Source organism: Lottia gigantea, assembly GCF_000327385.1.
Source record: "Lottia gigantea unplaced genomic scaffold LOTGIsca_216, whole genome shotgun sequence".
In the NCBI taxonomy this organism is placed as follows: domain Eukaryota; kingdom Metazoa; phylum Mollusca; class Gastropoda; family Lottiidae; genus Lottia; species Lottia gigantea.
The window spans coordinates 1,077-15,315 of NW_008708518.1; the positions used below are offsets into that span (position 1 = coordinate 1,077).

At 30.8% G+C, this 14,239-nt stretch overlaps 1 protein-coding gene across 1 annotated transcript in view; it reads right to left on the reverse strand.

Moving 5' to 3' along the window:
* Positions 1–788: 788 nt before the first annotated feature.
* Positions 789–14,239, reverse strand: part of LOTGIDRAFT_174753 (hypothetical protein) — a gene marked incomplete at both ends in the record, with an annotated part of 15,385 nt that continues 1,934 nt past the window's right edge. Inside the window, 19 exons of the mRNA XM_009054402.1 lie at positions 789–1,026; positions 1,267–1,559; positions 1,802–1,986; positions 2,463–2,622; positions 2,961–3,037; positions 3,070–3,151; positions 4,558–4,789; positions 5,164–5,306; positions 5,776–5,867; positions 6,731–6,957; positions 7,558–7,789; positions 8,147–8,279; positions 9,000–9,138; positions 9,753–9,856; positions 10,406–10,873; positions 11,130–11,348; positions 11,928–12,100; positions 12,411–12,603; positions 12,837–13,016. Of these exons, the coding sequence (XP_009052650.1) occupies positions 789–1,026; positions 1,267–1,559; positions 1,802–1,986; positions 2,463–2,622; positions 2,961–3,037; positions 3,070–3,151; positions 4,558–4,789; positions 5,164–5,306; positions 5,776–5,867; positions 6,731–6,957; positions 7,558–7,789; positions 8,147–8,279; positions 9,000–9,138; positions 9,753–9,856; positions 10,406–10,873; positions 11,130–11,348; positions 11,928–12,100; positions 12,411–12,603; positions 12,837–13,016 (3,570 nt within the window). The remainder of the gene's footprint in view (positions 1,027–1,266; positions 1,560–1,801; positions 1,987–2,462; positions 2,623–2,960; positions 3,038–3,069; positions 3,152–4,557; positions 4,790–5,163; positions 5,307–5,775; positions 5,868–6,730; positions 6,958–7,557; positions 7,790–8,146; positions 8,280–8,999; positions 9,139–9,752; positions 9,857–10,405; positions 10,874–11,129; positions 11,349–11,927; positions 12,101–12,410; positions 12,604–12,836; positions 13,017–14,239) is intronic.

Below are 14,239 nucleotides of genomic sequence, written 5' to 3' on the forward strand. Positions count from 1 at the left end.
AAGGTATGACCAGCTAATGGTGGTACCCAGTTCGGAGCTTGCTGAAATATAAAATAAATAGATACTCTATTATTCTATAGTTTACTGAGCTAATACAGACTAGTACAGTTATTCAGTTAACAGTGGGAAATTACCACAACTAGAACAGAGACACAGACTGAAATAGATCAGTTGTCTAAAAACTTGAGTAACAACATATTTCAGGTTCTGTTTTAATATTTCTATAACTCAGAGAGTTGTCTGAAGAAAGCATAGCCTGAAAACTTGAGTTACAACATGTTTCAGGTTCTGTTTTAATATTTCTATAACTCAGAGAGTTGTCTGAAGAAAGCATAGCCTGAAAACTTGAGTTACAACATGTTTCAGGTTCTGTTTTAATATTTCTATAACTTAGAGAGTTGTCTGAAGAAAGCATAGCCTGAAAACTTGAGTTACAACATGTTTCAGGTTCTGTTTTAATATTTCTATAACTCAGAGAGTTGTCTGAAGAAAGCATAGCCTGAAAACTTGAGTTACAACATGTTTCAGGTTCTGTTTTAATATTTCTATAACTCAGAGAGTTGTCTGAAGAAAGCATAGCCTGAAAACTTGAGTTACAACATGTTTCAGGTTCTGTTTTAATATTTCTATAACTCAGAGAGTTGTCTGAAGAAAGCATAGCCTGAAAACTTGAGTTACAACATGTTTCAGGTTCTGTTTTAATATTTCTATAACTCAGAGAGTTGTCTGAAGAAAGCATAGCCTGAAAACTTGAGTTACAACATGTTTCAGGTTCTGTTTTAATATTTCTATAACTCAGAGAGTTGTCTGAAGGTCATAAAGCATGAAACTATCAAGCCAAAGCATGTTTCAGGTTCTAAATTGATATAAAATCTTACGGTAATATTAGACCAGACTTGAGATTCTATGTTATATTTCCACAGTTGGTTGGTAGGAACGTACGATTCACCCGAACTGGACGTCAGGAAACCACCAAATACAAATATAATCTTTAATAACGGTACACAGGCTGCACCATGATAATATCTAGAAATATTGGTGAGAAATATAAAATATAAGATTTCTATCTCTTAATCTCTTATCTTACTGTTATTTAACACTCTCTATAAAATATTTATCAGAATAGCCAAATTCATTTCTTTTTCATATTAATCACTTAAAATCAAGATATTCTCAGATATCTAGTTTAGTTGAACTATTATATCATTACATATCAACTAGAAAATTACAGATATCACTATAAATAAAATGAATAAACTAACTGACCTTCCTGAGGGCTTGGCATCAATTGGTATAACTTTAGTCCACTTTCTGACAGAGATTTCATATACCCACATATCATTCTGTAAGCCCTGACTAGGTGAAATACCACCAAACAGATAGAGATTACCATCTCCACAGCTAGTTAATGAGTGACCCATCAGGGCTGGGGGTAGATTAGTTTGATTCTTCATTCTATTAGGGTCTATGAGTAACTCTAGTCTAGGTAGATTAGTATCTACTGGTATATTACACGCTGCCCCCACAAAATTATCAGTACATTCACACATTCCATATTCCTACAATAATAATAATAATAGTACTAATAATAGTAAATACTAATCCAGTTTCCAATAAGTAGAAATTGTGTAGCCTGATTATTAGTTCATAGTCTAGCGTCATTCAGAATTCAAATTGCTGATGGCTTTCAGGAAAATATAATTTCATAATTTTCACTGTTTGCTGAATGTTCTCAATTTCATGATAAATAAACATAACTATAACCAACCCTTACTATCTTTAATTAAATATCTTAACTTACATGATTACACTCTCCCTGGGTGAGATTATACGAACAGTTTCGAGGGCAGAGTTCAACCTCACAGTTGATACCCCCAAACCCTCTCTGACAAACACACTCGCCTTCCACACATTCACGATGTCCTTGACATTCATCTGGACACATATTGATCTGAAAACTGGCATTAAAACCTCGCGATGATGAACCTAGAATATAAATAACAATTATTAAAACACATATCTTGTGTCTAGAAATATCAAGTTGAAAAATTATCAACAGAAAGATTTTATCTTGTATTTATCTATACAGCCCTATTCTCATCTCTTAATGCCAACACAAGAGGCTAGATTCCAGAATGATTCATGTCTGAGGTAGTCATTAAATTTATTTTAAAAATGTGACCTTCATTTATAAAACTAATTGTCAAAAAAAGGCTTTTTAATCTGAAATCTCGCTCCAATTAATCAAGTCTTTTCAAACTGTGAATGTAAACAATGTCCATCATTCAAATTGAAATTATACCTGGCATTCTGTATATGTTTCTATCATATTTCTCAAAAGCATCATAGATTTCTTTTACAAAAATGTGGTTTATTCCTTTCATTGAGTCCAAATAGCTAATACTATTTAACTGAATATATTTGAAACTCTGACAACTGAATAATATTATAAAAATACTTACGTCGAATGTCAGCTTCAAAATACACTGTTATAACACCAGACTTGGCTACGACTACAAAATCACGACCTGGTTTCATACCACAGAACGCTCCTAACAACGTAGCTGAATTATTAACACCACTGATAAACTCTGGAGTACCATCGTAAATATACAGTAAGTGCTGAAATAATAATATTAAAATGATAAACTCTGGAGTACCATGGTAAATATACAGTAGGTGCTGAAATAATAATATTAAAATGATAAACTCTGGAGTACCATCGTAAATATACAGTAGGTGCTGAAATAATAATATTAAAATGATAAACTCTGGAGTACCATGGTAAATATACAGTAGGTGCTGAAATAATAATATTAAAATGATAAACTATGGAGTACCATCGTAAATATACAGTAGATGCTGAAATAATAATATTAAAATGATAAACACTGGAGTACCATGGTAAATATACAGTAGGTGTTGAAATAATAATATTAAAATGATAAACTCTGGAGTACCATGGTAAATATACAGTAGGTAATAATAATATTAAAATGATAAACTCTGGAGTACCATGGTAAATATACAGTAGGTGCTGAAATAATAATATTAAAATGATAAACTCACCATTGTAAATATACAGTAGGTGTTGAAATAATAATATTAAAATGATAAACTCTGGAGTACCATCGTAAATATACAGTAGGTGCTGAAATAATAATATTAAAATGATAAACTCTGGAGTACCATGGTAAATATACAGTAGATGCTGAAATAATAATATTAAAATGATAAACTCTGGAGTACCATGGTAAATATACAGTAGATGCTGAAATAATAATATTAAAATGATAAACTCTGGAGTACCATGGTAAATATACAGTAGGTGTTGAAATAATAATATTAAAATGATAAACTCTGGAGTACCATGGTAAATATACAGTAGGTGCTGAAATAATAATATTAAAATGATAAACTCTGGAGTACCATGGTAAATATACAGTAGATGCTGAAATAATAATATTAAAATGATAAACTCTGGAGTACCATCGTAAATATACAGTAGGTGCTGAAATAATAATATTAAAATGATAAACTCTGGAGTACCATGGTAAATATACAGTAGGTGCTGAAATAATAATATTAAAATGATAAACTCTGGAGTACCATCGTAAATATACAGTAGGTGCTGAAATAATAATATTAAAATGATAAACTCTGGAGTACCATGGTAAATATACAGTAGGTGTTGAAATAATAATATTAAAAAGATAAACTCTGGAGTACCATGGTAAATATACAGTAGGTGCTGAAATAATAATATTAAAATGATAAACTCTGGAGTACCATTGTAAATATACAGTAGGTGCTGAAATAATAATATTAAACTGATAAACACTGGAGTACCATGGTAAATATACAGTAGGTGCTGAAATAATAATATTAAAATGATAAACTCTGGAGTACCATGGTAAATATACAGTAGATGCTGAAATAATAATATTAAAATGATAAACTCTGGAGTACCATGGTAAATATACAGTAGGTGCTGAAATAATATTAAAATGATAAACACTGGAGTACCATGGTAAATATACAGTAGGTGCTGAAATAATAATATTAAAATGATAAACTCTGGAGTACCATCGTAAATATACAGTAGGTGCTGAAATAATAATATCAAAATGATAAACTCTGGAGTACCATCGTAAATATACAGTAGGTGCTGAAATAATAATATTAAAATGATAAACTCTGGAGTACCATCGTAAATATACAGTAGGTGTTGAAATAATAATATTAAAATGATAAACACTGGAGTACCATCGTAAATATACAGTAGATGCTGAAATAATATTGAATTTGTAAGTTTTTTTAAATCAGGAATTATAAGACATGTCATCTAAATATTTAATTTACCAAATGATTTTTTTATCATCCAATTTCATTTAATTCATGGATACATCCGAAAAATTTGACATCAACATCGCAAAATATCAAAACAATTAACAATAGCTATAACAACATCAAAATGGTACAAGTTATTTGCAGATTATTTGGAACAACGGATGTCAGAAAGAAAATAAGAAATCATGTTTAACTAAAACAACTTACTCTTCCACATTTAACTTCCATATCTCCTTCAACAGCTAACCTTATACTGGGTACTGGTATATCAGGAGGAGGGTTAATATTCGATATATCACTAAACACTGTCATTAACCACAGACAATAGGCATGGGAACGATGAACCACACCACTACCTTGATGTGTACCTAGTGCACCCTGGGTAATATTTGTTAATATTGTTCGATCATCACAGCGTAGATAACATTTCATACCATGCCTGTTATTAAATAAAACAATATCGTGGATTACATCAAAACAGCATCATTTTACCATTCAGCTTGTAAGACTAAGTTTCATTTAAAATCATCCAAATTTCACAGCCTGTCTACATGTCATTTATTTTGATAATAGAATCAAAGCTAAGTGACAGGAACCAACAGAAGAATTGAGACCATGCTTGAAAACTATAAGATCTACAACATGTGCCCTATTCATGATCACAAGGTTCAAAGCTGGGGTTAAAATTTGCAATTATATAAAACTGTCTAGGATATTGATTTTGATAATAGAAACTGTACTGTACTGTACATATGTAAATGTATATCAACAATACGTTAAGAGTTTTAACAATATTACACCGAAAGCACCTACCTCGGATCACCATAATAACCTTCGTTACATTGTTGACAGTGAAGACCCTTTGTATTGTGGGTACAGTAACATTCTGCTGTTACATTATTACATATACCATACTTTATATCACCATGTCCATTACAACACACAACATAGAGACACTACAACCTGTAATAGAGGACACCACAACCTGTAATAGAGTACAGCCTGTAATAGAGTACAACCTGTAATATAGGACACTACAACCTGTAATATAGGACACTACAACCTGTAATAGAGGACACTACAACCTGTCATATAGTACAACCTGTAATATAGGACACTACAACCTGTAATATAGGACACTACAACCTGTAATAGAGGACACTACAACCTGTCATATAGTACAACCTGTAATATAGGACACTACAACCTGTAATAGAGTACAACCTGTAATATAGGACACTACAACCTGTAATATAGGACACTACAACCTGTAATATAGGACACTACAACCTGTAATATAGGACACTACAACCTGTCAAATAGTAAAACCTGTAATATAGGACACTACAACCTGTAATAGAGTACAACCTGTATATACTGGTAAATATCATATCACCTGTATGTACTGGTCACATATCATATTACCTGTACATACTGGTCACATATCATATAACCTGTATATACTGGTAAATATATCACCTGTATATACTGGTCACATATCATATATCCTGTATATACTGGTCATATAACATATAAACTGTACATACTGGTCACATATCATATAACCTGTATATACTTTTCACATATCATATTACCTGTATATAGTGGTAAATATATCACCTGTATATACTGGTCACATATCATATAACCTGTATATACTGGTCATATATCATATTACCTGTACATACTGGTCACATATCATATAACCTGTATATACTGGTCATATATCATATTACCTGTACATACTGGTCACATATCATATAACCTGTATATACTGGTCATATATCATATAACCTGTTCATACTGGTCACATATCATATAACCTGTACATACTGGTCACATATCATATAACCTGTATATACTGGTCATATATCATATAACCTGTACATACTGGTCACATATCATATAACCTGTATATACTGCTCACATATATAACCTGTACATACTGGTCACATATCATATAACCTGTATATACTGGTCATATATCATATAACCTGTACATACTGGTCACATATCATATAACCTGTACATACTGGTCACATATCATATAACCTGTATATATTGCTCACATATATAACCTGTATATACTGGTAAATATATCATATAACCTGTATATACTGGTCACATATCATATAACCTGTATATACTGGTCATATATCATATTACCTGTACATACTGGTCACATATCATATAACCTGTATATACTGGTCATATATCATATTACCTGTACATACTGGTCACATATCACATAACCTGTATATACTTTTCACATATCATATAACCTGTATATACTGGTAAATATATCACCTGTATATACTGGTCACATATCATATAACCTGTATATACTGGTCATATATCATATAACTTAAACTAATATTACCTTTGGGTTCGAGAGGATTACCATAGCTACCAACTTGACAGAGTTCACAATGTAGGCCAGTTGTACCATGATGACACTCGTCACAGACACCGACTCCTGTATGACAAGTACTATGATTATTACAGCCACAATCAACACTACAATCAGGTCCACTCCATCCTATTATACAGTTACATATATGATCTGGTTCTCCACTACAATTACCATGTATACATTCATATAAACATCTGAAATATAACATAGAGAATACATGATAACTATTATAATGTTATAGATCCACTCCATCCTATTATACAGTTATATATATGATCTGGTTCTCCACTACAATTACCATGTATACATTCATATAAACATCTGAAATATAACATAGAGAATACATGATAACTATTATAATGTTATAGATCCACTCCATCCTATTATACAGTTATATATATGATCTGGTTCTCCACTACAATTACCATGTATACATTCATATAAACATCTGAAATATAACATAGAGAATACATGATAACTATTATAATGTTATAGATCCACTCCATCCTATTATACAGTTATATATATGATCTGGTTCTCCACTACAATAACCATGTATACATTCATATAAACATCTGAAATATAAAACATAGAGAATACATGGTAACTATTATAATGTTATAGATCCACTCCATCCTATTATACAGTTATATATATGATCTGGTTCTCCACTACAATTACCATGTATACATTCATATAAACATCTGAAATATAACATAGAGAATACATGATAACTATTATAATAAATGGTTCAGATATAATCAACAATGTTAAAACAAATTAAAAAAACTTACGATTTATCACAAACTTTGGTGCCATCCCCTTTAAAACCAGGTTTACATTCACAGACATATTTCTCTTCCGTGTTGATACAGGTAGCGTTATCATGACAGTCATGTAGATCAAGTCTACATTCATCGATATCAGGACAGTTATGATAGGCCCAGCTAGTATTGGGTGTCACAGAGTCACTGACGTTATAGATATCAGTTAAAACTGCAGAACATGTTGAATTATCAACTAGACCTAGAAAATAAAACTCAAGGTATAGATCTGATTCACACCTGGTTAAAGAGACATTGAAGGCGTGGTTCATTACACAAAAGGCGTCTATTGAAAAGATGACAACATCATATGAAGGAAAAGCCTGTGTGACATCATTTAATACATGACCAACAACGATTAATACATACATTGATAATAGTGCTTTTCTGGCAAAGCAATTTAGTATGCAATGAGGGAAATTATGCCAGGACAGCAGCATTAACCACTCTTATTTAAACTAGACTGGGAAACTTAGAAGTTATATTTAAGTTAAAAGTTTTCTAGAAGTTGACTCGCTGTATAAAAATTTAACAAGTCATAAAATAGAAATCTACTTACCATTAAAATCACCATCAATACAATATCCTATAGTAGGATTATCTATATTATAACACCAGCCACAACCATACATCTCTAAACATTGACTACACGTAGTCGATAGATTACACTGTCTACATACATCTTGACTGATCTACAAACAATAACAATATCATATTGACTGATCTACAAACAATAACAATATCATCTTGACTGATCTACAAACAATAACAATATCATCTTGACTGATCTACAAACAAGAACAATATCATCTTGACTGATCTACAAACAATAACAATATCATCTTGACTGATCTACAAACAATAACAATATCATCTGGACTGATCTACAAACAATAACAATATCATCTTGACTGATCTACAAACAAGAACAATATCATCTTGACTGATCTACAAACAATAACAATATCATCTTGACTGATCTACAAACAATAACAATATCATCTGGACTGATCTACAAACAATAACAATATCATCTTGACTGATCTACAAACAATAACAATATCATCTTGACTGATCTACAAACAATAACAATATCATCTTGACTGATCTACAAATAATAACAATATCATCTTGACTGATCTAGGAGACATATTTCTCTACAATTAGGTCTTTTACTTAAAGCCATACAGTAGTTTTCTAACAGCTTCCGAAAAGCATATTAAACTTTAAAAGTTTAAGTGAATTTGGCTGGCTTGTTTTAGTTAAAACTTCCAGATAGGTTAAGAGACACTTTTCTAGAGTTTTGTGTATTGTTTTGATAAATTTGAACTTGAAAACATACATACTGACACTATCAGTTGAAATTGGTTTTAGAATTTTTATCAAACAATGTTCAAAGATGTTGATCTTACCTGTACCATATCAATCCATTTAGTACACTGTCCATATAAATACCGTGGTACGTATTCTGAGAACGGCAGACACGTTCTAGTATTCTCACACCAAGCACATTCATCACTCTGTGATACACAATCATCACACGATATACGGCTACAAAATAAATCATTATAATAGTTACAATTACTATCATATTACATAGAACATAGAACATGGCAGTGAGAACATAGTAGTGAGAATATAGTAGTAAGAACATGGCAGTAAGAACATAGTAGTGAGAATATAGTAGTAAGAACATGGCAGTGAGAACATAGTAGTGAGAATATAGTAGTAAGAACATGGCAGTGAGAACATAGTAGTAAGAACATAGTAGCAAGAACATAGTAGTGAGAACATAGCAGTGAGAACATAATAGTAAGAACATAGTAGTGAGAACATAGTAGTAAGAACATGGTAGCAAGAACATAGTAGTGAGAACATAGTAGTAAGAACATAGTATTGAGAACATAGTATTGAGAACATGGTATTGAGAACATAGTAGAAAGAACATAGTAGTGAGAACATAGTAGTAAGAACATAGTAGTGAGAACATGGTAGCAAGAACATAGTATTGAGAACATAGTATTGAAAACATAGTAGTGAGAATATAGTATTGAGAACATGGTAGCGAAAACATAGTAGCAAGAACATAGTAGTGAGAAAATAGTAGTGAGAACATAGTATTGAGAACATAGTAGTGAGAAAATAGTAGTGAGAACATAACTTACTATTGACAGGGAACACGGCAGTTTTCTGGAGCACGAACAGCCTCGTCATAACGATATCTTCTCGTACAATGGCCATCTTTTAACATCCACTCACAAAGATTATCCTAAAATTATTTTAAATATTATTTTACAGTTGGTATCAGTAGACTCCATAGAGAATTACCATCAGGTGTTTCAGATAGAGTAAGCATGATCTGTACAGCGTGCAATACCTATCACTACTATATAGGTTAATCTAAACTTTTTATATGTATCTGGTACATTGATAGCATTGATTTGCTACATTCCAATTTTCAATCAGACGTCTGTGGTTCCTGCAATTCCACTAAAACTAAGTGTTTTATGATGTCACTATGGCTAAAATGACTTTATTAACTTAAAACCTTAGCAATAATGACATGATAGTCAACAATAAATTCAGTGGAATTACCAAACATTCAGAAGTTTGATGTAAAATTAGAATGATATAAAATGATACTATCACTGTCCCTGATACACATAAAATATTTAGAAAACCTCTTTACAATCTCTTTAACAAGAACCACAGACGTCTGATTGAAAATTAGAATGGTGTAAATTGATACTATCACTGTCTGCGATACATGAGAAAATTTAGAAAACCTCTTTACAATCTTTTTAAAATCAAATATTACCTTAGTACAGCTTCCACATTCCACATAATGATCACACATCGGACACTGACTAGGGGTGGTTATCAGAAACTGTATGGAACTTAAATTAGCACAAACAGACGTTCCCATTGCATCACTTCTATTCATACAGGTTCGTAGGGCATTACACCATCCACACGCATTATTAGATAAACATGCTAGACAGTTATAATGTCCTGAACACGTCTCGCTAGTATAGGGTTGTAAAAACTCAGACGTCAATGGTTGTTGAGTTAAACTGGTTAAAGCTCCGTTCCATTCCAACTTGATATTACTCTCAGGATATTTATCAATATCTTTACCTCGTTCTTTTTTCACGATATGTTTCAGGATTATTTCAATGAAATAACGATTCCCACGAGCAATGTTAGGAAACATTGGTGTTCTATCTAGTCGCCTAGCAACACTTTCATTATATGTTGCATATGAAGCTAGACTTAATACCATTTCCTATAAAAATACATTAATTATTACACATTACAGAACCCCTTTTATCTAACTAATAGTCTGCCATTTTGTAATTAATCACTGATGGTGGTAGGTGTTAATATGGAGACATTGTTTAAGTTCAGATTTACTGGAGGTTAAGAAGGGTGGGCATTATGTATGCTTGTTCACCTTATTCTCAATCAGAAGGTAAACCTCTCCCTAACCCCCACGACCTCCCTCACCCTAAGACCTTTATGAAAACCATGTAAAAACCTACCATATTATCAGGGTTGTCTGATTTACTGAGATATAATAAACTCTGTCCGTGGATCATCTTTAAATGTAGCTGAAGATACGATTCTCCTGAGGGTGGGGGAGCATTTAATGGATGAATAAAACCTCGTAATGCTCCGTAATAAGTGAACTCGTCTTCAATCTCTCTCATAAAACGATATTTAAATTGTAACGTCTGCTCTGTTTTACGTACTATTGATAACTGAAATAACAAGAGAATATAAACCATCATTCAATAAACTAGTTCGGAGTTCTGATTACTGCCAGTATATAGGAGATAATGAGTGATGCATTGTGGGATTGTAAGATAGGTAAACAAACTGATTTCACTCTACGGAAACAGAGGAAGAGGTTTTCAAAATGAGTGAGACAGTTGTAAATATATTGATATATTTAGAGTTTTCACATTCTCTCTAATCATTATATAATGTTTCAGTATTTTGTATTGTTTATAATATCAATAACAACGTTTTCTTTTTCATCTCATATTGAGGTACTTGGTGATCACATGGTTTTTATCTGAGATGACCTTTTGACCTCCTTGAATAACATTCCTTTAAACTATTAATCAGACCTATATTCTGTTCCTCATTGCACACTGCATGGCGTAGCCAGTCTTCATCAGACCAATTAGGTGCAGAAAAGTAGGATGTAAAACTCTATTCATTTCATTTAAGATTAAAACAATCAACATAAAAATAAAATGAATAGAGTTTTACATCCTACTTTCTGTATCATGTGATCTAATGAAGACAGGTCTAACTAAATAAATTAATCTTACATGATCTGGGTAAGTATTATTCATAGGATATCTATATTCAATCCATTGGAGACCTGCTGGAAAATCTGCTGTCTGACATTGTTGATGTGAAGTCAGATTAGCTGACAAGCCTCCCCACCATCCCTGAATACCAGACACTGTATTATCAGCGGCTAGACATGTCCCTTGTGGCACTGAAATTATAAAATCTTTCTGTTATTAAAGGAAAAAGTAAGAAGATTTTTAGTAAAACTTTAGGCTAATCTTAAAGAAATTCATTCAGTGATATTTTACAACATGACAACTGATATTAAAAAAATGTCTGTTGAGGAAAAAGTCAAATTTGAAAACAAAATATTAGACTGAAAGCTAATTTAGGAAGAAATTCATTCAGTGAGATTCTAGGTATTTTGTTATGATTGGAGACAAAGGTAATAGTTGGGATATGACAATCAGTTAAACTAGATAATATATTGGTCTGTTCATAAATTGATAAAAACATACCTGCTCGTGGAGTACAAACAGCTTGTTTCACACACCAGCTACATGCTTCATTATAAACACGACGTCTAGGTAAGGAGGAAGTTAGGTTAGCTCCCCTACCCTGGCTGATGCAGGCTGAACAACTAGATAATACTGAACATATACCAGGGCATCTTTTACTCTGTAGATCTTGTATATCACCATTTAAACACATCTAAACATAGAGAATTTCTATATTTTAATAACATTATAAAGAGCTAAATTCTTCTATATTTTAGTGGACAATGATAGCATCAATTTACACCATTCTAATTTCCAATCAGATGTTTGTGGTCCCTGCAATTCCACAATAAATAATTGGTTGATTATGTCACTTATCACGAAGGGCCTTGTAATACAGGGTATGATTCTAGACACTAGAAGAGTAATCATAGCCTGTATACTTACATCAGTTCGAGTTCTGTGAATACAGCCTGGATTGTCTTCCTGGTCTTTATTATTATTATTATTATTATCAGACTTGGGTTTATTTTGAATATTAGAACAATAAACACAATCTGGATCATTGAGACAGCGTAGATTGGTGGAATAATCTAGACAGTGATCTAAATCTTCACTTACTACTGTCTGAAATATCAAAAATATATCTGATGACAACAAGTGTAACTTATGATAAAACATTATGTGTTTAATATTATATTAAAGAAGTGTGTATATTATATAATATTGTCTTGTGTTAAAACATTATGTGTTTAATATTATATCAAAGAAGTGTGTTTATTATATAATATTGTCTTGTGTTAAAACATTATGTGTTTAATATTATATTAAAGAAGTGTGTATATTATATAATATTGTCTTGTGTTAAAACATTATGTGTTTAATATTATATTAAAGAAGTGTGTTTATTATATAATATTGTCTTGTGATAAAACATTATGTGTTTAATATTATATTAAAGAAGTGTGTTTATTATATAATATTGTCTTGTGTTAAAACATTATGTGTTTAATATTATATTAAAGAAGTGTGTTTATTATATAATATTGTCTTGTGTTAAAACATTATGTGTTTAATATTATATTAAAGAAGTGTGTATATTATATAATATTGTCTTGTGATAAAACATTATGTGTTTAATATTATATTAAAGAAGTGTGTTTATTATATAATATTGTCTTGTGTTAAAACATTATGTGTTTAATATTATATTAAAGAAGTGTGTTTATTATATAATATTGTCTTGTGTTAAAACATTATGTGTTTAATATTATATTAAAGAAGTGTGTATATTATATAATATTGTCTTGTGTTAAAACGTTATGTGTTTAATATTATATTAAAGATGTGTGTTTATTATATAATATTGTCTTGTGTTAAAACATTATGTGTTTAATATTATATTAAAGAAGTGTGTATATTATATAATATTGTCTTGTGATAAAACATTATGTGTTTATTATTATATTAAAGAAGTGTGTTTATTATATAATATTGTCTTGTGTTAAAACATTATGTGTTTAATATTATATTAAAGATGTGTGTTTATTATATGATATTGTCTTGTGTTAAAACATTATGTGTTTAATATTATATTAAAGAAGTGTGTTTATTATATAATATTGTCTTGTGTTAAAACATTATGTGTTTAATATCATATTAAAGAAATGTGTATATTATATAATATTGTCTTGTGTTAAAACGTTATGTGTTTAATATTATATTAAAGAAGTGTGTTTATTATATAATATTGTCTTGTGTTAAAACATTATGTGTTTAATATTATATTAAAGAGAGTGTGTATATTATATAATATTGTCTTGTGATAAAACCATTATGTGTTTATATAT